The 24,504-nt window shown below is 41.0% G+C and overlaps 1 protein-coding gene and 1 pseudogene across 4 annotated transcripts in view; both read right to left on the reverse strand.

Moving 5' to 3' along the window:
* The window catches only part of PPTC7 (protein phosphatase targeting COQ7), a 55,789-nt gene extending 32,124 nt beyond the window's left edge, over positions 1-23,665 (reverse strand). For 3 of the 4 annotated variants that reach the window (XR_006742378.1, XR_004990006.2, XM_036449343.2), the window contains exon 1: positions 23,118-23,663. Coding sequence is in view for 2 of the 4 variants with exons in the window: in XM_036449343.2 (XP_036305236.1) it covers positions 23,118-23,346 (229 nt within the window). In the remaining 2 variants the exon portion in view is untranslated. Of the gene's footprint in view, positions 1-23,117 lie in introns of all 4 variants that reach the window. The other variant, XM_036449344.2, reaches the window with a different exon arrangement.
* LOC118725765 lies at positions 15,752-15,866 on the reverse strand (annotated as a pseudogene).
* Positions 23,666-24,504: the final 839 nt, after the last annotated feature.

The raw sequence follows: 24,504 nt of genomic DNA on the forward strand, positions 1-24,504 counted from the left end.
CAGAGAAGAGGGAGAGGGGGAGAGAGAAACATCAATGACGAGAGTCATTGATTGGCTGCCCCCTACACAACTCCAATTGAGATTCGAGCCCGCAACCCAGGGATGTGCCCTGACTGGGAATCAAACTGTGACCTCCTGATTCATAGATCAATACTCAACCAATGAGTATGTCAGTTGGGCTTTTTTTTTTTTTTTTTTTTTTTAAAAAAAAGAGAACATAATTCCTTTGAATAAGCCAGCCAAGTGTACACTTACTTTCTAAACACTACTTATGTTCCCCTATATATTGTTTAATTAAGTAATGGTCTTTGAGTGACAGAACAAGTAAATTTTTAAAATCCTTACCCATGGATATCTTTTACTGATTTTGGAGAGAGAGGAAGGGAAAGGGAGAGAGAAATATTAACTGGTTGCCTTCTGTATGCACCCCATCAAACCCACAACCTGGGCATGTGCCCTGAACAGGAACTGAACCCATGGCCTTTCAGTGTACAGATGATGCCACAACTACTGAGCCACACCATCCAGGGAAGGACAAGTGATTTCTTCCCTTCTTTTTATTTTCCACACTTACCATTTTTTTTTTGTAATGAACACATATTACCTGCATGGAAGGAATGACAAAAACTATAAATCCAGTTGGAATTACATTATACATTTAAATTCAATATTAAAAGTTATCCAACATGCCGAAACCAGTTTGGCTCAGTGGTAGAGCGTCGGTCTGCGGACTGAAAGGTCCGGGGTTCGATTTCAGTCAAGGGCATGTACCTTGGTTGTGAGCATATCCCCAGTAGGGGGTATGCAAGAGGCAGCTGATCGATGATGACTCTCTCTATCCCTCTCTCTTCCTCTCTGTAAAAAATCAATAAAATATATTTTTAAAGAAGTTACCCAACATATATTATTGAACATTTTCTATGTGCAAGACGTGGCAAAAGGCAGCTAAGAAATTTACATATAATAAAATATTTCCTGCCCACAGGAACTTAAAAGCAAGTGCTGGTGATTGTGGTAAGGAAAGAGGGTTTGGAGAGGTTCAAGATAAATGGCTAATAAACCAAAGTACATATACATCAATAAAAACAAAAGCAAGGAAGATCAGATTACAACTAACTGAAAGAATCAGAAAAATATTAAAGTTATAAAAACTTGAGAGAGCAACTGAGGGTCTTGTGCTGTGAGTGTTTATCGGCAAGCTGGGAGATAGCGAACACCAGAAGAAACTGCTGGGGGGCTGCTGACAGAGGTGCCCCTCACAGGGAAGCACCCACACAGGCTGTGTCCCTGCCTGGAGCTACCTACCGGCTTGGACGGGAAACCTCGCCATCTTGAGAGGAAGATAGGATCGTGTCAGAGGCCTGAATAGCCACAGCCGCAGCGACCACCAAGCATCTGTGACCCCTAGAACGCGGATCCCAGGCGGCGCGAACACCTGCCCTCACAGGATTGCCCCACTGCTCAGCGAAAAGGTCAGATTTCGCGGGGAGAGGGTGGAGAGCGCTCGCAGCGAAAACAAAAAGCCTGCGCGCACAGAGCGCGCTCGCGGAAGCTGGAGGACAAGGGCGGTGATTACAAGTAGAAGCCCCCGCTGTTGGGCGGTTGTCACCCTTGAAAGTGGACGGGGCTCCTAATAGGGGAGATATCTAAAGAGCAACACATTTGGATCCGGCTCGGAGGGATATCGGAGAGTTGCGGGAGATTGCAGTTGCTCGGACCTGCCCCCTCCCCGCCTCCGAAGTTCCAGCTTCAGAGAGGACGAAGAGAAAAAAAAAAAAAAAAAAAAAAAAGCTGGAGAGGCTCTAGTCTGGAAGTCAACCTAGAAACACTGCCCCCAGAGGCTAATCCACAAATTGACTCTAGTGTAATAAAAACAAAGCAAAACCTGCCTACAAATCAGGACTGGATCATAACAATAGAGGAAGCAAATGACCTTCATTACTGCAAATTTTAATTAAATTTTTTAAATTTTATTATTTTTTTTAATTTTTAAATTTTTGTTTTTTATTTTTGTTTTCATTATTTGCAACGTTTACTCAAGAAACTATTTTTTTTTCTTTTTCCTCACTTGATTTTATCTTGATAATTATTACATTGTATATGTAATCAACATTATTACTACTACTAATTTACCTTTTTCATCTTATTTTCTTTTATTTTTATTTTCATTTCATTTGATTATATATATATATTTTTTTTTTTTTTTAATTTCAGGATTACTGTTCTACAGTCTTTATCTATCCTTCTTTCTCCAATGCTTTATTCTATCTCAACCCTACCTTTATGCCTTCACCCTCTTTCCAATCTTTTCCTTTGATACCCTGTTTATCTTAACCCTTTCCTGCTCTAGATTTCCCCCATTCCTTCTGTCTACCCCCTCCTAAAATTTCACCCTACTTGTATATATCTAATTTCCAACCACCTGCTCCAAACCCATTCACACCTCCCTCGCAGTTGTCCTAAAAACAAAACAAAACAAAAAAAACAAAAGTCTTTCTCTCTAACTCTTTGAAGTTGTATGTTGAATGTTAACTTTACTGAAGTTGTATGCTTTTCTTTTATAAGATTGATTTGCCTATGCTTTTTGTTTGATTGTATGTTTTTGTTAGCTGGGTTCTAGTCACCCTTATTGGTGGTTATTAATATCGCAAACACATTTCTATTCAGTGCCTTGTGTGTTGTACCTGGTTGTGTTGTACTTTGTGCCTTTAAATCAAAGCAGGAGAGAGAGAACTACACAACCAGACATCCTAGATCATGGGGAAACCAAAAAACAGCCCGCATATGAAAGAAAAGCAGGCTTCACCAGAAAAGGAAGTAAACGATATAGAGGCAAGCAACCTACCAGAGCAAGAATTCAGAGTAACAATCTTAAGATGGCTAAAAAGAATGGAAGACAAATTTGACAATATGAATAAGACCCAAGAGGAAATGAAAAAAACCCAAGAGGAAATGAAGATGACTCAAGATGAAATGAAAAATGATATCGCTACTATGAAGAACTCAATAGAAAGCATCAAGAGCAGACTAGAAGCAGCAGAGGATCGCATCAGTGAGCTAGAAGACAAGATGGAAAAAAATACCCAATTAGAACAGCTTCTAGAAAAAAAAAATTAAAAAGCAGGAGGAGAGCCTACGGGAGCTTTGGGACAATGCAAAACAAAACAATATTCGAATAATAGGGGTTCAGGAAGGAAAGAAAACCGAGGTAGACATGGAAAACGTATTTCAAGAAATAATGACAGAAAAGTTTCCTGAGATAGAGAAGAAAAAACCCACACAAATCCAAGATGCTCGCAGAGTCCCAAGCAAAATGGATCCCAGAAGACCGACGCCAAGACATATTATAATTAAATTGGCAAACACCAATGACAAAGTTCGAATCTTAAAAGCAGCCAGAGAGAGACAGAAAGTTACATATAAAGGAACCCCCATCAGACTAACAACTGATTTCTCAACAGAAACTTATCAGGCCAGAAGGGACTGGGATGAAATATACAAAGTCATGCAAAGAAAGGGTCTGAATCCAAGAATACTGTACCCAGCAAGACTATCAATCAAAAATGAAGGGGAAATCAGGAGCTTCACAGACAAAAAAAGACTAAAGGAATTTATCTCCACCAAACCAGCAATGCATGAAATGCTAAAGGGTCTACTGTAAAAATAAAGAAATAGGAAGTGAAGAAGGAACACAGGGGTATAGAATAAAAATGGCATCAAATGAGTACCTATCATTAATAACATTAAATGTAAATGGTTTAAATGCTCCAATCAAAAGACATAGGGTAACAGATTGGATAAGAAAACAAGACCCATACATCTGTTGTCTACAAGAAACCCACCTCAGAAAAAGAGATGCACACAGACTGAGGGTGAAGGGATGGAAAAAGGTTTTTCCAGGCAAATGGAAATGAAAAGAAAGCTGGGATAGCAGTACTTATATCTGACAAATTAGATCTCAGAGTGAAGGACATTAACAAGAGACAATGAAGGCCACTTCATAATACTAAAGGGAGCAATCAAACAATAAGAAATAACCCTGGTAAATATATATGCACCCAATACGGGAGCACCCAAATACATAAAAAAAAAACTGCTGGAGGACATTAAGGGAGAGATTAACAGCAATACAATCATAGTAGGAGATTTTAATACCCCACTGTCACCCTTCGACAAATCATCTAAATAAAAAATCAGCAAAGAAATATCAATCCTAAATGACTCACTAGACCAGATGGAATTAATTGACATCTTCAGAACATTCCACCCCAAAGCCACAGAATATACATTCTTCTCAAATGCACATGGGACATTCTCAAAGATAGACCACATTTTGGGACATAGGCAAAGTCTCTTCAAATTCAAGAAGATAGAAATCATATCAAGCATCTTCTCAGACCATAATGGCATAAAACTGGAAATTAACTACAATAAAAATAATCCAAAGAAATCAAACACATGGAGACTAAACAGCATGCTATTAAACAAGGACTGGGTTACCAGAGAAATCAAGGAAGAAATTAAAAACATCCTGGAAACAAATGACAATGAAAACACAACAATCCAAAATCTATGGGACACAGCAAAAGCAGTTTTGAGAGGGAAGTTCATATCCTTACAAGCCTATTGCAAAAAACTAGAAAAAAGTGTAACAAATGATCTAACTCTACAACTCAAAGAGTTAGAAAAAGAGCAACAAGAAAAGCCCAGTGTAAGTAGAAGGAAGGAAATAACAAAAATCAGAGCACAGATAAATGACATAGAGACCAAAGAAACAATACATAAGATCAACAAAACCAAGAGCTGGTTCTTTGAAAGGATAAACAAGATAGATGGACCTCTAGCCACACTAACCAAGAAACAAAGAGAGAGAACCCAAATAAACAAAATCAGAAATGAAAGAGGTGAAATAACAACAGACCCCACCGAAATACAACGGATTGTTACAAAATACTATGAACAACTCTACTCCAACAAACTGAACAACCTGGAGGAAATGGACATATTCCTAGAAAAATATAATCTTCCAAAACTCAATCAGGAAGAATCTAAAAATCTCAATAAATCAGTGACTTGGGAAGAAATTGAAACAGTCATCAAAAAGCTTCCAGCAAACAAAAGCCCAGGGCCAGATGGCTTCACAGGAGAGTTTTACCAAACATTCAAGGAAGAACTAAAAACTATTCTCCTCAGACTATTCCAAAAAATCCAAGAGGAAGGAACACTTCCAAATTCCTTCTATGAAGCCAGCATCACCCTAATACCAAAACCAGATAAAGACAACTCAATGAAAGAGAATTACAGGCCAATATCCCTCATGAACATAGATGCCAAAATCCTCAACAAAATTCTAGCAAATCGACTCCAGAAGAACATCACAAAGATCATACACCACGACCAAGTAGGATTTATTCCAGGAATGCAAGGATGGTACAATATCCGTAAATCAATAAACGTGATACATCACATAAACAAATTGAAAGACAAAAATCATATAGTCATATCAATTGATGCAGAAAAAGCATTCGATAAAATCCAACACCCTTTTCTGATAAAAACTCTTAACAAGGTGGGAGTACAAGGATCATACCTCAACATAATAAAAGCTATATATGATAAACCCACAGCCAACATTATACTCAATGGGCAAAAACTAAAACCATTCCCTCTAAGAACAGGAACAAGACAGGGATGCCCACTCTCGCCACTCCTGTTTGACATAGTACTGGAAGTACTAGCCATTGCAATTAGACAAGAGGAGGAAATAAAAGGCATCCAAATTGGAAAAGAAGAAGTAAAGTTATCCTTATTTGCAGATGACATGATATTGTACATAAAAAACCCAAAAGACTCCATTAAAAAACTAATTGACTTAATAAATGAATTTGGCAATGTAGCAGGATACAAAATTAATGCCAAGAAATCCATGGCTTTTCTATACACCAACAGAGAAACTGCAGAAACAGAGACTAAAAAAGCAATTCCATTTACCATCGCACCAAAAAAATTAAGATACCTAGGAATAAATTTAACTAAGGAAGTAAAGGACCTATATGCGGAAAACTACACGACACTGAAAAAAGAGATAGAGGAAGATGTAAGGAGATGGAAGAACATACCATGTTCATGGATTGGTAGGATCAACATCATCAAAATGTCCATACTTCCTAAAGCAATCTATAGGTTCAATGCACTCCCCATTAAAATACTAATGACATATTTCACCGACCTAGAAAGAACTCTCCAAAAGTTCATTTGGAACAATAAAAGACTCCGAATAGCCACAGCAATCCTGAGAAAGAAGAGTAAAGTAGGAGGGATCTCAATACCAGACTTCAAACTATATTACAAAGCCACTGTTCTCAAAACAGCCTGGTACTGGCACAAGAACAGACATATAGATCAATGGAATCGAATCGAGAACCCAGATATCAACCCAAATCACTATGCTCAATTAATATTTGACAAAGGAGGCACGAATATACAATGGAGTCAAGACAGTTTCTTCAATAAATGGTGTTGGGAAAATTGGACAGACACATGCAAAAGAATGAAACTAGATCACCAACTTACACCATTCACAAAAATAAACTCAAAATGGATACAGGACTTAAACATCAGACGGGAAACCATAAAAATACTAGAAGCATCCACAGGCAGCAAAATCTCAGACGTATGCCAAAAGAACTTCTTCACTGATACTACCCCTAGGGCAATGGAAGCTAAAGAGAAAATAAACAAATGGGACTACATCAAAATAAAAAGCTTTTTTACAGCAAAAGAAACCATCAACAAAACAACAAGAAAGCCCACAGTGTGGGAGAACATATTTGCAAATGATACCACTGATAAAGGTTTAATCTCCAACATCTACAAACAGCTTATACAACTAAATAAAAGGAAGATAAATAATCCAATTAAAAAATGGGCAATGGACCTAAATAGAACATTTTCAAAAGAAGACAGAAGGAAGGCCAAAAGGCACATGAAAACATGCTCAAAGTCACTAATTGTCCGAGAGATGCAAATCAAAACAACAATGCGGTACCATCTCACACCTGTCAGAATGGCCAACATCAACAAATCAACAAACGACAAGTGTTGGCGAGGTTGCGGAGAAAAAGGAACCCTCGTGCACTGCTGGTGGGAATGCAGACTGGTGCAACCACTGTGGAGAACAGTGTGGAGTTTCCTCAAAAAACTGAAAATGGAACTCCCATTTGACCCAGTAATCCCACTTCTAGGAATATATCCCAAGAAACTAGAAACACCAATCAGAAAGGATATATGCACCCCTATGTTTATAGCAGCACAATCTACAATAGCCAGAATTTGGAAACAGCCTAAGTGTCCGTCAGCAGATGATTGGATCCAAAAACTATGGTACATCTACACAATGGAATACTATGCTGCCATAAAAAAGAAGGAATTCTCATTATTTGCAGCAACCTGGATGGAATTGGAGAACATCATGCTGAGTGAAATAAGCCAATCAATGAAAGAGAAACACCACATGACCTCATTCATTTGTGGATAATAAAGAGCATTATAAACTGATGAACCAAAAGATAGATATAGACAGTATATCAACAAGTAGACTGTCAAATTACAGCGGGGAGGGGAGGAAGATCTGGGAGAGATAATAGATCAACCGAAGGACTTTTATACATGCATATAAGTACAACCAATGGACACAAAACTCTGGGGAGGGAGGGGATGTGTGGGAGGGAGGGAGAAGGGCAAAAAAAAATCAATAAAATATATTAAAAAAAATAAAATAAAAAAATAAAAAATAAATAAAATGAAAAAATAAAAAAAATAAAAAAACAAAGTTCCAGGTTATTTTAAGTAAATAAATGAGGTTTCTTACTCTGTAAAATGTGCTCTCAACTCTATTTAAGAAATTCCTTGATTAAAAAAAAAAAGGTTCTCTCTCATCATTGATGTTTATATCTCTCTCCCTCTCTGTTCCTCTCTGAAATCAATAAAAAATATATATTTTTTTAAAAGTGAAAAAACAAAACAAAAAAACTTAAGTTATGGGGGAGGAGGTTGAAGAGACAGGCATTTCCGGCAGTTACCTATGATTGTGACTAATATGGATACAGTAAAAATCAAGTAATAAAGATGAGGTTAGAGCTTTAAGAGCAAAGAAACCTGTCCTTCAGGTAAATTCAGGTAGATGGCCAGGAATTTCTCACTAGCAATTTTACACCACTAGGGCCCAATGCATGAAATCGTGGGGTGTCCCTCAGCCTGGTCTGCACCCTCACAATCACCCTTGCTCCTAACCACCTGCCTGCTCGCTCCTTACCGCTTGGCTCACTGCTCCTTAGCGCTCTTGTGGAGGCAGGAGAGACTTCTGGCTGGGTGGCGCTCCTGCTCTGGGAGTGTACTGACCACCAGGGAGCAGCTCCTGTGTTGAGCGTCTCCCCCTGATGGTCAGTGCATGATATAACTGGTTGTTCTGGCTGTTCCACCATAATGGTCGCTGGGCACACGTGTGTGTGTGTGTGTGTGTGTGTGTGTGTGTGTGTGTATGAACTAGAGGCCCAGTGCACAAATTTGTGCATGGGTAGGGTCCCTCGGCCTGGATGGCGATCGTTTAAGGCCTATTGGAGGCCAACCAGCTGGGGGGAGGTACCCTGGGAGGTTGGCCAGCCAGTGGGGTAGGGGCACAGGAGGTTGGCTGTAAAAGTGCACTGACCTCTAGGGGGCAGCTCCTGCATTGAGCACCTGTCCCCTGGTGGTCAGTGTGTGTCATAGTGACTGGTTTACCTGTCATTCCAGTTGTTTGGTTGTAATGGTCGCTTAGGCATATATATATAAAGGCCAGGAATTTCTCACTAGCAATCAGCTCAAACAATGCACTGCAGGAATTAAGGCTTTTAGGAGGTCCCCAGAAGGAAAAGACTGGCCTAAGGCCACCAAAGTCCATGTGGTGCACAGACCAGTTTAACAAGTCTCAATGAGGCCATCAGTGCTTTAAATGTGGGGTTTTGTTCAATTATTAGCCTAAGAATAGCTAATAACTAAGTAGTATTCAAACTCAGCAAAAATCATCTCAGTAAAACAAAGTTTAAAATGGTAATTTTTGACTTGAAAGGTAGTGTGTACAGAGACTGGGCAAAAGCACAGCAGGCAGTTTTGGAGTTGTTATAGGCAGTTAGACCTGAGAAGGCAAGGACAATGAATCAGACGCAGAAGGTCACGAGGTCAGAAAACCCTGGGTACCTAGCAAGGGGCAAAACTGGGAAAATAAGAGGTAACCTCATGAGATTCAGACCCCCCCCCCCCAACACACACATTTTCCTCCCTAAATATAACATCTAGGCCTCAGTTGTATTTTAGCTCCAGGCCCCCCAAAACAGCAAAAACAGATAAATGGCTACCTTAGGACCAGCTGCACTGACTCAGGACCCCCTGCCCCAGCACTGACCAATCAGTGGAGACCTGGCCCTGAAAGAGCTCACCTGGAAAGCTGGTGAATATTCCACTAAGACCCTCCCCTGAGACCTCCCCTAAGATTTCCACCTGCAATAAATAGCCTCAACGTAAGGGACTCAGCTTGAGCTCTGTCCCAGGGGAGCACACCCATACCATTCCCTTCCTTCTCTCCTTCCCCCACAGGCATGTATCCCCTACACTCTAAGGAACCCCACTAGACTTGCAACCAGGGGAACAGTGGGCAGTAGCAGTTCATCCCAGGCTAACCCCCTGAACCTCCAAGCCCCCCCTTTCCCTGACTTCCCAGTGAGCCAAAGCTTTCCTGTTGCTTCTTCTATGCCCTTCCTTGTTTCACTGTTTTAAGTGTGTTTTTGCTGTAGCAAATAAGTTCTCTCTTGCTTTGTTGCACTTTGTCTCTTGATTGAAATCTTTCCTTCAAGAAGATAAAAACCTAGGTCTGGTCATTTTGCTGGCAAGAGTTAGATCTGGGTTCAAATTCTAGCTCCAGGACTAGGTGTCCTTGGGCAGCCCTCAGTATTTTCACCTATAAATGGGAATAATATCATGAGCAACACAAGGTTGGTGTGAGGAACTAAATAATGTGTTAACAGAGCCTGCCACAGTGCTCAGCTGGCAGCTAATGGGGGGAGGGGAGGGAGGTGTCCCTCAGCCCAGCCTGCGCCCTCTTGCAGTTTGGGAGCCCTCGGGGAACCCACAGGGAGCAGACCTAAGCCATCAGTTAGACAGCCTTAGCACTGCCGCGGAGGCAGGAGAGGCTCCCATCACCACCGCTGTGCTTGCCAGCCATGAGCCCAGATTCTGGCTGAGAGGTGCTCCACCTGTGAGAGCGCACTGACCACCAGAGGGCAGCTCCAGCACTGAGTGTCTGGTGGTACGTGCGTGTCAGAGCAACTGGTCATTGCGCCATGTGCTCAATTTGCATATTAGTCTTTTATTATATAGGATGAGTTATGCCTGTCTTTAAGAAAGTCCAGCCCTGACTGGTTTGGCTCAGTGGATAGAGCATTGGCCTGAGGACTGAGAGGTCCCAGGTTCGATTCAGGTCAAGGGCATGTACCTTGGTTGTGGGTACATCCCCAGTAGGCAGCTGGTCAATGTTTCTCTCTCATTAATGTTTCTAACTATCCCTCTCCCTTCCTCTCTGTGAAAAATCAATAAAATATTTTTTTAAAGAAAAATCCAAATAACAGGATTTGGAGCAGTGTGTAGCCTGTAGCAATCAGAAAAAAAGTGTCTGACCAGAATTTGTAGGCTACAAGCTTTACAAGCACGGGTCTGGGATCACAACCAAAAGATAATTCCCTCTCACAGATAGTTTATAATTCGTCTTTCATCCATTCATCTTTCCCAGTAACACATTAACCACCATTCAATATTCCATTAAACAAACATTTAACAATAACCTTTTCTTTTTTTATATTTTAAAATAAATATATATTTTTTTAATTTCAGAGAGAAAGGGAGAGGGGGAAATAGAAACATCAATGATGAGAGGGAATCATTGATTGGCTGCCTCCTCCATGCCCCACAATAGGGATCGAGCCTGCAATCCACGTATGTGCCCTGACTAGGAATCAAACTGTGATCTCCTGGTTCATAGCTTGTTGCTCAACTACTGAGCTGGGCTTTTTAAATACATTTTTATTATTTCAGAAAGTTAGGGAGATAGAGAGATAGAAACATTCATGATGTGAGAGAAACATTGATTGGCTGTCTCTTATCAAGCCCAGGTATATGGCCTAACCTGATGTCCTGGTTCATAGGTTGACACTTAATCACTAAGCCACTCTGGCTGGGCTAACAATAACATTTTCAAGCACTAAGAAACACATATTTGTATTCAAAAAAATGCACAAGAAAAAAAAATCACCCATACTTCAAAGAAATGAATGTTTTCTTTCTCCAGAATTGATGCTGAAATAATCTCACTTAAACAAGATTCCCGGGGATTTGTGCACCGGTGCAGGGGGTCCCTCAGCCTGGCCTGTGAGGATTGAGGCAAAATCAACTCTCCAACATCCCCAGAGGGGTCCTGGATTGCGAGAAGGCGATTCTCGGTGACGAACCTGGAATTGGGCTCCCTCCTCTCTGGTTCCGGGTATGCCACCCAAGAACTTCAGCTGCTAAGTCACCACAGCTCAGCAGCTCCTGTGTTGAATATCTGCCCCCTGGTCATCAGTGTGCATCATAGCTACCAGTTGGATAGCTGGATGGTCAGACAGTCAGGCTTTTATATGTATCTTAAATGCCTGCTGCCTACTATGTGCCATGGTTCAGACTTAGAAATTTCTCATTTTAAATGAGAAATAATAACTAGTTATTTAATAACAACTAGTTATACATAAAGAGGCCTAACCATTTTCTTAGGTCACTTTTAATCACAACACCTCTATCATGACTTTCTTCCTCTCCACACTGTGACCACCTTCAGGACTGAGTTTCTTTCACACTGCGAACCATCTTTTCAACCCTGTGTGTTGACCTGGTAACTGGCACAACAGTTTTCGATTCTTACTGCACATTGAGATTACTTTGGAACCCAAGCCCTTTCTGAGTCAGAATGCTCAGAGTGGGCCCAGGCCTTTTAGCAAAGTATGAAAACCAAACTGCAGAGGAGATTCTAATGACTCACTGCTAGAACATCCAGGACTTAGGAAAGGCCAACCGGACACAAACATTCTTCAAGCCAGGTGATTGTCTCTGAAAGCCTCTTGAACCAAGCCAATTCCCCATTTCTGTTCCCAAACTTAATCCTTCTCTTGTATTTCCTAATCTAATTAATGGCAGTCAAACCCACATACACCTCAAGGCTAGAAACCTTAAGAAAGCTATTAGATTCAAAATCTCAAAATCAACTTCAATTCCTCTTTCTCTTTCACCCTTTTTTGGTCCTTTTGATTCTATGTCTGCAGGCCAACTACTTTTCACTGCCCTAGTTAAAGCCCTTTATAGCAAAGACTATTTCAGTAGCTTCCTGATTGGTCTTTTGCCTCTTGTTCTCCTATTACACCTTCTACCATTTTTTAACAAGATTATTATGTCCATGTTACTCTTTTAGTCAAATACCTTCCATGTATATAAACTTACATACTTTTATATATAAAAACATCCTTTAGAAGGTACATAAGAAACTGATAACACTAGTTCTTTTGGGATAAGAACTTTGCAGCCAGGAGGTCACGGTGACAGGAAAACTTTATTGTGCACCCTTTTTAATTTTGAATAGGTACCTTTTGAATTCTGTACCATCTGAGCCTGCTGCCTTTTCAAATCAGCCAAACCAAACTCGTATCAATAAAAACAAAAACATTTATAGCTTCCTAGCAAAAAAGCAAAACAACACCCAACTCCTTAACATGACAATTATGACCTTCAACAATTTGGTCTACCTATATTTTCTAACATCAACTCTCAACCGCCCTCCCATCCCCAACCCACTCCAAACTATTCTCTTGCTATAAACATCTGTAGTTTGGGGAATCTTCTTCTGTGCTGTTGCTGATCCCTCAAACCAGACAGCCTTACCATTTTCCTCCTCAATTGCCTCAATTTACCCCTCTCCTGAGGCCTGACTCTCTGCTTTCACAAAAACGTAATGTGTGTGTATTCTTTTATACTATTCCTGTGTAAATGTGCCTTTCCCACCAGCCTATGAAACTTCAGGGCTGAAATCTGCTTTGTTCTTGGTCTTCCCCACCGCACCTGTCAGGGACCAACAGGAAACAACCAGTAAACAATGAATTCAGTTGGCTGTACTGAAAAGTTAGAATGCCAGTACTCTGGTATACCAACTGTTATGAAGAACTCCAAAAGGAGAATGAACTCCTTATCCAATCCTAGGGTTCCACAAAGTATTGTGCTCTGGGTTAAAGCTGGCTAAAGGATGCTCCTCTCACAGTTAGAAGACGGCCTGATGGAAAGAACCTTGAAACACAGTCTGGAGATGCCAGCACTACCTGCTTTCTTTGACACTTCCTGGCTGTAGAAGACCGGTCCAAATGTTCCGCTAAGCTTTAGTTTTCTCATCTGTGGAATAAGGGGCAGGACAAATTCTCTCGAGTTCCTTTTTTTTTTAACATCTAAAATTCTGAGATTCTAAGTCACACTCCAAGAAAAGGGAGCCTTTTTAACCACCTGACTTAGATGGGAAAGCTTTTCTCCTTTAAGCCTGTAACAAAAAGTCAGGTCAACCGTTTTCTTCAATTTGAAACTTTGATAAAAGTTATAGATTAGTTTTAATTGATTTCAGTAAATTCAAATGAACTGTAAATAAATTTGTATGTATAAAATGTATTCACAAAACAAACTAACCTTGTTATCCAAAGACTGCCAATTGATTGTTCAGTGAACTCAGAGAACATGAGCATGAAAATCAATAAGATCAAAGCTGTCACTAAAGAAACAGGAGAAGTGGATTTTTTCAAACAACACACAAATAATTTTAGACTTTATTATTTCATAGAAACACTAATGACCATATTAACAATTAGTGGTCAACCTACAGGACACAAACAGTTTTCTAGCTCTTATACAAATAGCTCAAATCTATTTTTTTATTCAAACACTGATGTGAAAACAGCACTTCTTGTGTGCTTCATTCAGCACAGCTAACCATTTGCATCTATCTCAAATGACAACACAAATTAATCCTTGATTAAGTGAAAAACTTCCTGGATTATGGCACCCTTGAAAGATCAAAATGTACAATCATAGTAGTATAAAAAAAAATTCCCTTTCTTTTCAAAATAGTCTGTTAATGAGTAAAAAAAAAAAAAAGAATAAGTGCACAATGTGTTGGAACTGGTCTAAGTCAAAATAGTACTGGATCCTGCAACAGAAAGCATTCTTTGTAGTAAGTCACTTGTAGTCTCTGGCAGAGTTTTTGCAGTCATTTTGTAGTCCTTGGGATTCATACCAACAATTCAATCAATTCTAGAACTATTCACCAGCAACAAACTTATTCACCTCTAAAACAACTGTTTAAGAACCTAGTAAATTTATAAATTGTCAAATATGACAGATTCAAGATCCACAATAAGCTTTTTGATGAGAGCAATCTCATAGTAATTAGAAAGGTATAACTTAGCATAACCTTTCTGGAGGGACCTTTGCTAATATTTTTATCAGAGGCCTTGCAAATGCTCATAGCCTTTGACACTCAGGAACGCCTCTTCAGGAACTTAGCCTAAGTAAGAATTCAGAAGCAGACATATTTATTCTAGTGTTACTTGCAACAGAGAATTGGAAATAATCTAAATAACTAAAAATAGAGCACTGGTTAGATAAATTATGGGGTTATACTGCAATGAAGTATGACGCAGTTATACTTATCAGTATGGAAATATGCTAAATTTACACAACATAAAATAACATCATAGAAGAACACATAATGTGTAATCTTCATTTAATAATGTATATACATAAAATTGTATATACACAATGGCTGAGGAAACCACACAGACTATAGCTTGAATTATGAGTTACTGTGCTTTTCTGAACATGTGTTACTTTTTTATACTTTAATACACACAAAGCAAAACCACTTATTTAAAAACACTAGACATGTTGGCAGGAAATTTAGGTTCAAGTCCCAGATATGATACTAGCTGTACTGCCCTTATGATTAGTCAACTTTATAGATGAGGGAACAGACTGAGTGGGAAGAAGAGCAGTTATTTCATACTTAAAAGATTAAATAAGCATTAGCTGGTTTGGCTCAGTGGATAGAGCATCAGCCTATGGACTGAAAGGTCCCAGGATCAATTCCAGTCAAGGGCATATGCCCGGGTTGCTGGCTCAATTCCCAGTAAGGGGCGTGCAGAAAGCAGCCAATCAATGATTCTCATCACTGATGTTTCTCTCTCCCTCTCTCTCTCTCTCTCTGTCTCCTCTCCCTCTTAGAAATCAATAAAAATATATTAAAATAAATAAAATCTATTATTGCTCCCCAACTCTCACCTCAATCCATCCAAAATCCTGTTTGGGATCTTATTCTAAAACATTTGATATCTTTTCTTTTTTAAATTTTAAATGAAATTGGCAAGAGCTGTGCCACTTGCCAACTCACGTTTAAATGAGTTTGTGTTAACAGCCCCACATCCTCTGCAGTGAGTGGGTTAGCTTTTGCAAAAAGTCTTAATTTACTATGCAGTTCTGTGAATTGTGTGAATTGTTTGGTAATAGGAAAAAATTGGATCTGGGGGAGATAGAAAACGATCAGATTTTTAAAATATAGAACCATTCCAAAACAAGATAAAGTACTAGGTTTAATACTAACCACATGAAAAATAATCCAGGGCCCCAATTATTTTGTGTGTGTGTGTCATCCTTGCACAAGGTCCATGCCAATCTTCTCTGTATCGTTTCAATTTTAGTATATGTGCTGCTGAAGCGAGCACCCCCAATTCTTAAAATGAGACTTTGAAAGGGAAAATCACAAGGCACACCATTTTTCAACTGGCTAGAATTTCTGGTTTGAAATGTCAAATTTATTTGAAAAGAAAACATTCTTAACTTACTTACCCAAATCATTTTCCTGAAAATTCTGAATCTAAAGCCCTAGGTGAGTCCCCTCTAAAAAGCACAGAGACCTAAGCTAAGTAAAATGAATTTGACATTTAGCTTGAATTTGACATAAGTGTTTATTCAAAGGACAGAGTTGTAGGTCAAATACTCTAACCTGATATAGTGCCTCTTGAGTCACACAGGAGTACAAACTCCATTTGGATACTGTTGCAACCATTCAGGTTATGTATTGCCCAGTTTCAAAAAAGCAGTGCTAAAGTTCAGAGATCAGCCTCCTCCCATCCATGTCCCCTCCCTGCCACCAAAGCCAACTGTGGTTCCACCACAACCAGATAATATATGCTTCCTACCTTCTGCTATAACTTTTAACCCTTTCACAAAAATGTATTTTCTGAAAAGTATAAAAAGTAATACTTTAAAAATTTAACTTGCTCTACAAAAAAAGATTCATCTAGAATCCTTTAAGGATATTAACAAATTGAGAAGCTGGAATTTAGGAAAATTTAAAACTAAATTTGAATCTCTAGATTAAAGATTATAAACAAAAACAAAATAATATTGAATGTAAACTGTAATTGAAAAAAAATTTTTTAAGAAAACTTGCAAAGGGGATAAGTCTCATTCACAGCATGCTGTCTTTATTTTTTTTAAAAATATATTTTATTAACTTTTTACAGAGAGGGAGAAGGATAGAGAGGTTTTTAAAAAATATATATTTTATTGACTTTTTACAGAGAGGAAGGGAGAGGGACAGAGAGCTAGAAACATCAATGGAGAGAAACATCAATCAGCTGCCTCCTGGACACTCCCTACTGGAGATGTGCCCGCAACCAGGTACATGGCCTTGACCAGAATTGAACCTGGGACCCTTGAGTCCGTAGGCCAAAGCTCTATCCACTAAGCCAAACCGGTTAGGGCAGGATAGAGAGTTAGGAACATTGATGAGAATCATCAATCAGCTGCCTCCTGTACGCTCCCTACAATATTCATTTCCTACCCCAAATCTATTTGCCATCTTTTTAAAAAAATACTTTACTGATTTTTTTTATAGAGAGGAAGAGAGAGGAATAGAGTTAGAAACACTGATGGGAAAGAAACATGGATCAGCTGCCTCCTGTACACCTCCTACTGGATACATGCCCTGACCGAAGTTGAACCTGGGACCCTTCAGTCTGCAGGCTGAAGCTCTATCCACTGAACCAAACCGGTTAGGGTGGCAGCATGCTGTCTTTAAAAACACTATTGTGGTCCTAGTTAGGTGGTTGAGTTGGTAAAGGTTGCAGTTTGATCCTTGGTCGGCTTGATATCTCTCTCTCTCTAAAAACCAATTAAAGCATATCCTTGTATGAAAATAAAAAAAGGAAAAAAGATTGTGAACAAAGGAAAAGTAGCTCTGAAAGTATAACAAATGAGGAAATGACTTTAAAAATAATGTGCCTTATAAGAACCTATGAAAAAAATACAATATATCTACACAGCAAAATGAAAAAAAATATTAGGGAGCAGGAGTTTAAAAAAAATAACAGCAACACAGCCAGCATGGCTCAGTGGTTGAGCATCAACCTATGAACCAATTCGATTCCCTGTCAGGTTACATACCCAATTTGCCAGCTCAATCCCTACTGTGGGGTATGCAGGAGGCAGCAGCCAGTGATTCTCATCATTGATGTTTCTCTCTCTCTCTCCCTCTCTGAAATCAATGTGTGTGTGTGTGTGTGTGTGTGTGTGTGTGTGTGTGTTTATTTATTTATTTAATATATTTTATTGATTTTTTTACAGAGGAAGAGAGAGGGATAAAGAGTTAGAAACATCAATGGGAGAGAATCATTGATCAGCTGCCTCTTGCACACTCCCTACTGGGGATGTGCCTGCAACCAAGGCACATGCCCTTGACCGAAATCGAACCTGGGACTTTTCAGTCTGCAGGCCGATGCTCTATCCACTGAGCCAAACCGGTTTTGGCATGTGTGTGTGTATTTAAATATAACAGCAGCCTTGGCTGGTTTGCTCACTGGTTAGTGTCAGCCCCTGGATTGAAGAATCTCAGGTTCGATTCCCATACAGGCCCACCTACATCAGTTGAAGGCTCGATCCCAGGCCCCCAGGACAAGCATGTGTGGGAGGCAACCACTGTATGTGTCTCTTACATTGATATTTCTTTCTCTCATCCTCCATTCTTTCTAAAAATAATCAATGGAAAAAAGATCTCAGGATGAGGATTAACTATAATAAAATAAAATAAAATAAAATACAATAAAATAAAATACAATAAAAAACAGTAAAGTTCTTCTTCCATCAATCCTGCAACCTTATTTATTACAGAATGACAAATCAGAAAAGACAGGCAACAGCTAGTCAGTAACTTTTTTTTTTTTATCAGAGGCTTCTTAAATGCCACTATCTCTATGAATCCTAAAAGGTTCTTTTACTAAACTCATTACTCTCACATTCCCTTAACATTCTACAATTCTCTCTTAAATGTGAATAATCACATAGATTATGATGAAATCAGGTATATTTAAAATACTGCTGATCTTGGAACTTACATATCTGATTGTTGCCATTAAAAATATTTCCTTTGTAGAAAATAATTATATCAGAAATATATAAAAATGTATTAAACATTACATTCCTCATAAAGTTAGAATTACAATATGACCAGAATGATCCATTTGTAGGTATATACTCAAGAGAATGGAAACTATATGTTCACACAAAAGCCTATACATCAATGTGTCATAGCGGCACTATTCACAACAGCCAAAAAGTGAAAACTACCCAATAGCCATTAATAGATAAACAAAATGTGGCATATCCATATAATGGAATACTATTTGGCCATAAAAAGGAATGAAGTACTATACATACAATGTGGATGAACCTTGAAAATAGTATACTAAGTGAAAAAAGCCAGACACAAAAGATCAAATATGACACAATTCCATATATATGAAATGTCCAAAATAGGCAAATCTGGAGTCAGAATCTAATTTCTGTTGTCAGGAGTTGAGGGAGTGACTCCTAATGGGTAGGGAGTTTCTTTTGGGGTGATGAATATGTTTTGAAACAAGTTAATGGTGGTGGTGTATAACCCTGTGAATATAAGAAATGCCACTGAATTTTTTACTTTGAAAGTTGAGTGATATGGCAGGTGAATTATTATCTCCATTTTAAAAAATTCAATCAGGATCATGTCTACAGGCAACAGGTATATCAGGCTAAAATTTTACTTTCAAAAAATTGTGAATATTGCTGAAATCAGTTTGGCTCAGTGGATAGAGCGTTGGCCTGCAGACTGAAAGGTCCCAGGTTCTGGTCAAGGGCATGTACCTTGGTTGCGGGCACATCCCCAGGAGGGAGCATGCAGGAGGCAGCCAATCCACGACACTCTCTCATCATTGATGTTTTTATCTCCTTGACTCTCTCTCCCTTCCTTCTCTCTGAAATCAATAAAAATATATTTTTTAAAAAAAGAATTACTTTACAACTCAATATTCAAAGTTCAGAATGTACATGGCACAGACCATGCTGCCATTCTTTAAAGAAGTGATTTCAGTCAACTGTGGTTTAGTATGCAGGAGCTTTTATTGTTGCATTTTAATTATGAGTCATAGAGTGAATAAAGAAGTTGTGAGCACACACACACCCTGAAGCAGAAAAAGCATAAAAGGATAAACAATAGCTGAAGTTAGACTGGTTTTGAATTCATAAATCTTGTCAAGAAAACAAGCAGTGTAATAACGGAAAGGGCTGGAACGGGGAGTCTTGATGCTAGCCCTAGTTCTGCCATTAACTACCGTATCGGAGTAACCTTAGCAAAGTCATTTGATCCTCGGTAGGCCACCGTTTTTTCATCAGTAAAATAAAGAACTGGACTCCAAGGTTACTAAGTCTTAAACTCTCATCAGGCTTTAATTCTATTGTTAAGTAGCTTAGGGCTATGGGAGGCCCAGTAATTACACACTAGGCAGCTCCCGCAATTACACACCAGGCATTCTGATATTTTTGTGGACTTAGGCATCCACACTATACAGGGTAAGAGAACTACTAACTGCAGGGAAGAAGGAAAAAGAACAGTGCAAACAGCTCCTGCTGGTTCTGGTTTACTCCTGTTGGACCTAATAAAGAGAAAGCACCTTGGCCAACTTTCCAGTGAGTAGGAGTGGTTCCTATGTCTCACCACACCCATTATAGTTGGTTTTTCCTAAAAGAAATCCAGTGGGACTCTAAAAAAAATGCCGTAAACCATCAAATACCTTTAGTCACTGCATGACTAATAAAACAGATCAATTCTAAATTAAAACAAAACAGCTTTCCCTTTCTAATACAGAAAAAAGTAAACAGCTTTCATCCCACAGTCAAGTAGCCCTAGGTGAGTAGTGAGTTCCACAGATACTTAGCAAAAAGTGTCAATCCAAACAAAATGCATTATCTATAGAACTAAAAAGTTCAAAACACTGAGGTTCAATATAACATGATCATTCAACATAACCTTTTGACATAATTCAGTTTAAAACTCCCAACTTCCAGAGCAAAAAGCAGTATTGAAGACTCGCTGAGATTCATCACCTCTTTCATAGCAAGAGACAATCAGACCTGTGATGACAGAAGGCACCACCATAAGAACTGGTTTGCGTAAGTCAAAGATCAGACAAAGGAGGCCAATGTATGTAAGTTGTTTCAGGTGGCTTCCAAGATGACTTTCCAGAAGACTCCCAAACAACAGGACAGCTCTAGAGAAGACTTCCCCTGATCTGCACAGAACACACGCACACTTTTAAAATAGCTCTTTGTCAAATATAGTTGAAGAAGCCCGGCCGCATTCCTTTCTGGAGGGGAATAAACCTGTGGTTGAAAATCTGGAACCCATGCATGCACCTCTAGATAGTATGTGGATGGACTTCATGGAGTCAGTAAATTCCCTGAATGAGCCTTTGGACACTCAAAAATTCTCAGACTGCACTCCACCGATTAAAGCCAGATATAACACAGAAGAAATCTACTGGACGTGCCCATATGAACAAGACAGGAAGCTATTTGAGGTGCAAAATAACAAGAGGTGCTGTCGTTTCAAAGCAAAACAAAATATGATCTGATGGTCAGAATTCCTTGAGGGTCAGATAGTCCACTCCCTTCATCCTTCAGTCTAGATGAGGAAAATGAGCTGAGAGACTCTTGCCCAAAACCACAGAATCACAGGGCTAGCAAGTTGCAAAGCTGAGTACCAAATTAGGCTAGGTTTCTGCCAAGATGATATGTTGATATTTTTTTTCAAAATGGGTTTGACCAAAATTTCACAAATCTTTTCATAAAAGCCAGCACATAGCAAATCAGTAAGGGGGGAACCTTAGTGGCTCATTATCCCTTATCCTGTTGCACTATGACTGCAATTTGAAAAAGCAGCACAGGTCACAGGCTTATTGAGTGAAGCACTTCTAAATGTAATAGAAAAAAAGATAGCCACTTACAGCCTTTTAATAAACATACTGAATCAAGGTCAAATTGACTTCAGATTTGTAGCATTTCAATCTGCAAAAGCTCCTCAACCTTCCAAGGAGTCTGTCTTTCTCTTTTAAAAGTTAACATCTAGAGTGTTGTTTAAACATTAATTGACTTTTTTTTTTAACCCAGGTAATGGGGTAATTCATAAATTAAATTGAGAGCAACCTTTCCAGTTACATGTTCACAAACATTACATGTAGTAGAAGCAAAGATAATAGGCAGTTATTCTGAGATCAAATTAAAAAGTAATTATTGTCGTAAAAAGTTACAGGACCATTTGTTCCAATGCCAAACTCTGCCTCAGCGTATGACGTTTAAAGTAATCAAAAACTCAATCTCACCTGAGAAGTGAAACAAAGTGACATTTGAACCCGAGTTCAATGACAGCTTGCCCTTCAATTTCAAAGTGCTTTATTTTTTTTTAAATATATTTTATTGATTTTGTACAGAGAGGAAGGGAGAGAGTTAGAGAGTTAGAAACATCGATGAGAGAGAGTCATGGATCAGCTGCCTCTTGCACACCCCCCACTGGGGATCTGCCCGCAACCAAGGTACATGCCCTTGACCGGAATCGAACCTCGGACCCTTCAGTCCCCAAGCCGACGCTCTATCCATTGAGCCAAACCGGTCCTGGCTCAAAGTGCTTTATTAAAAGGCATGTAATGGCACAGGATTCCATGGCATGTCCATGGTCTCTACAGACGTACATTATGGCAAAGCTTGTGATCGACAGTTAGCCCTTTCCTGCAAGCTCTCACCCAGGTCTCCCACCTCCAGAGGTGTAACAGGAATAGGCCTCGGGAAGCACCTGTGGCCTCGAAGGCTTTGACCAGTTCTCCAGGCTTTCTTGGCTGCAGCCTAGAAGAAGGTCTGTCTATTATATTTTGGGTCAAGGAGACTCTTCCTCCACCCTCGGCGACCTCAAGTGGGCAAGAACAGTTTGGGATAATGCACGGAGTGGTTTTTTTGTTTTTGTTTTCATCAGGCCAGGGGCCTCCACTACGAGACTCGGGAAGATTCGGAAAAAGGATGGAGATCTGGTCACAATCGAGGCGGCGAAAGAATGCGGAGGGGCTTGTCGCGGGGCTGTCGGGCTCACGACAGTCTGTCTGCTCGGGATCCAGCAGCCCCAGGCCGGGCGGTGGCGTCAGGATCACTCGAAGGAGCAGAGATCCCCGGGAGACACGCAGAGGGCGGGCGGAGGGAGGGCACGAGAGAGAGAGCGAGGTTACGAGCCTGCAGGTGTCTGGGACGGAGGGAGGGGTGGCGGGAGGGGGACGAGGTCGCCCAGGGCTGGCATAGCCAAGTGACTAAGCGGTGCGGCTCTGAACTCGAGCAAACTGGCCCCACTCTCCGGCCGTGTGACCTTGAGTGCGTGGCCTGACCGCTCCGCGCCTCAGTCTCCCCACCTCTGCAATGGGGGTTGGCCAAGCTGAAAAGGCACCTCGGAGCGCTTGGCATGGCGCCTGGCACCTAGGAAGCGCTCCTTGGCGTGAGAACTACGACCGGCTCGCTCTCGGGCTCCTCTCGCTGCCCAGAGCAAAGAGGGAAGTCCCGCGCAGGGGGAGTCCCCGAAAGGCGGATTCCGGGCTGGGGTGCGAGAGCCGGGCCAGGGGACTCACCCAGGACGTCCGCGGAGCGGTGCCGGGCCACGAAGCACGCGTCGTCCCCGTAGCACGCACCCTTCTTGAGGAGGCCCTTACGGAAGTCCTTGCCAAAGCCGCAGCCGGCCGTCACCAGCCCGTAGTCGCCGCCGCCGCTACCGCCGCCGCCGGCCCTGGGGTCGGTCTGCGAGAGGCCGCCGAGCACGGCGCGGGCTACCAGCCGCCCGTACGAGAGGACCGAGAACATCGCCGCCGCCGCCCCCCCGAGGAGGCGGGGGGCCCGAGGAGCAGGAGGACGCGGAGGCCCGGAGCCGGTTCTCTCTTCAGCCGCAGCCGCGCCGCCGCCGCCGCCGCTCGGGCGCTCCTCAGGGCGGCGCGCGGTCACTGCCGCCGCCCGCGCCCGCCTCGCGGAGCCTCGCACACGCCCCGCCGCGCGCACCGGAGCCAGAGCGAGGTCAAAGCCGGCGGCACCTCCGCCTCAGCCCGGCTGGGGTCCCGGCTGCAGCCACCGCTGCCGCCGCCATCTTCCGCTCCACTAGCGTGTTCCGGGCCGCGCCGGGAGCACCGCCCCCTGTGTGGCCCCGCCCATTTCCCCGCCCATTATTCGCGGCTTAGTCCAAAGCCCCGCCCCTTGGGCTCGGTGCCCTTCGCGGGCACCCGGCTCGAGAGTGCGCAGAAGGGTGTGAACGCAATGCCTCCTGGGAGTTGTAGTCGTTTTTTTAACTTCACTGCCTGGCATCCAGGACTTCGAGGATTTCACCTAGACGTGGGACCTAAATTATTGAGAATTAAGGTGGACTGTTGGACAGTTTTTCTACCCTGTTTTAACCATATCTTTTAAAGGCTATTGTTTTTAAATAACGTCACTATTCATTTTAAAGAAAAACCTGAAAGAAGCTAGGATCAAGTCATGAATATTATTCTGTAGTGTGTATATATATATATATATATATATATATATATATATATATATTAAAGAAATTGAAGTACACATATCTAGTGACACCTTCAGAATTTATATAGTGAAAGCACTAGGGCTGGCAAGCTGGAAGGAAAATACTATACTTTGCATAGTATTTAGGAAGATTAAAGAAAAGGTTGTATGTCCCTATTAGAATGGGATAGGGGGTGTGAATGTGGCAAGGAGTGACAGAGATACAGACACGGCCACTGCAGATATGTTATAGAGAAGTGTTTCAGACTTTGTAGATGGTCCTGCCAAATTGAGAATAAATAATTTCAGGCCCCAAATATCGTTGCCCCAAATCTTAATTTTCTTGTGGATCTACTTGCAGGTCTCCCAACCTCTGGCTGGGTGCCAGGAGAGGTCACGCAGTACCAGAGACTTGCAGAGGGTATGGACCCTTTTCCTCTCTCCTTCACAGCGCCACCTCATCCTGTCCAA

Source organism: Pipistrellus kuhlii, unplaced genomic scaffold (assembly GCF_014108245.1).
Source record: "Pipistrellus kuhlii isolate mPipKuh1 unplaced genomic scaffold, mPipKuh1.p scaffold_m20_p_20, whole genome shotgun sequence".
In the NCBI taxonomy this organism is placed as follows: domain Eukaryota; kingdom Metazoa; phylum Chordata; class Mammalia; order Chiroptera; family Vespertilionidae; genus Pipistrellus; species Pipistrellus kuhlii.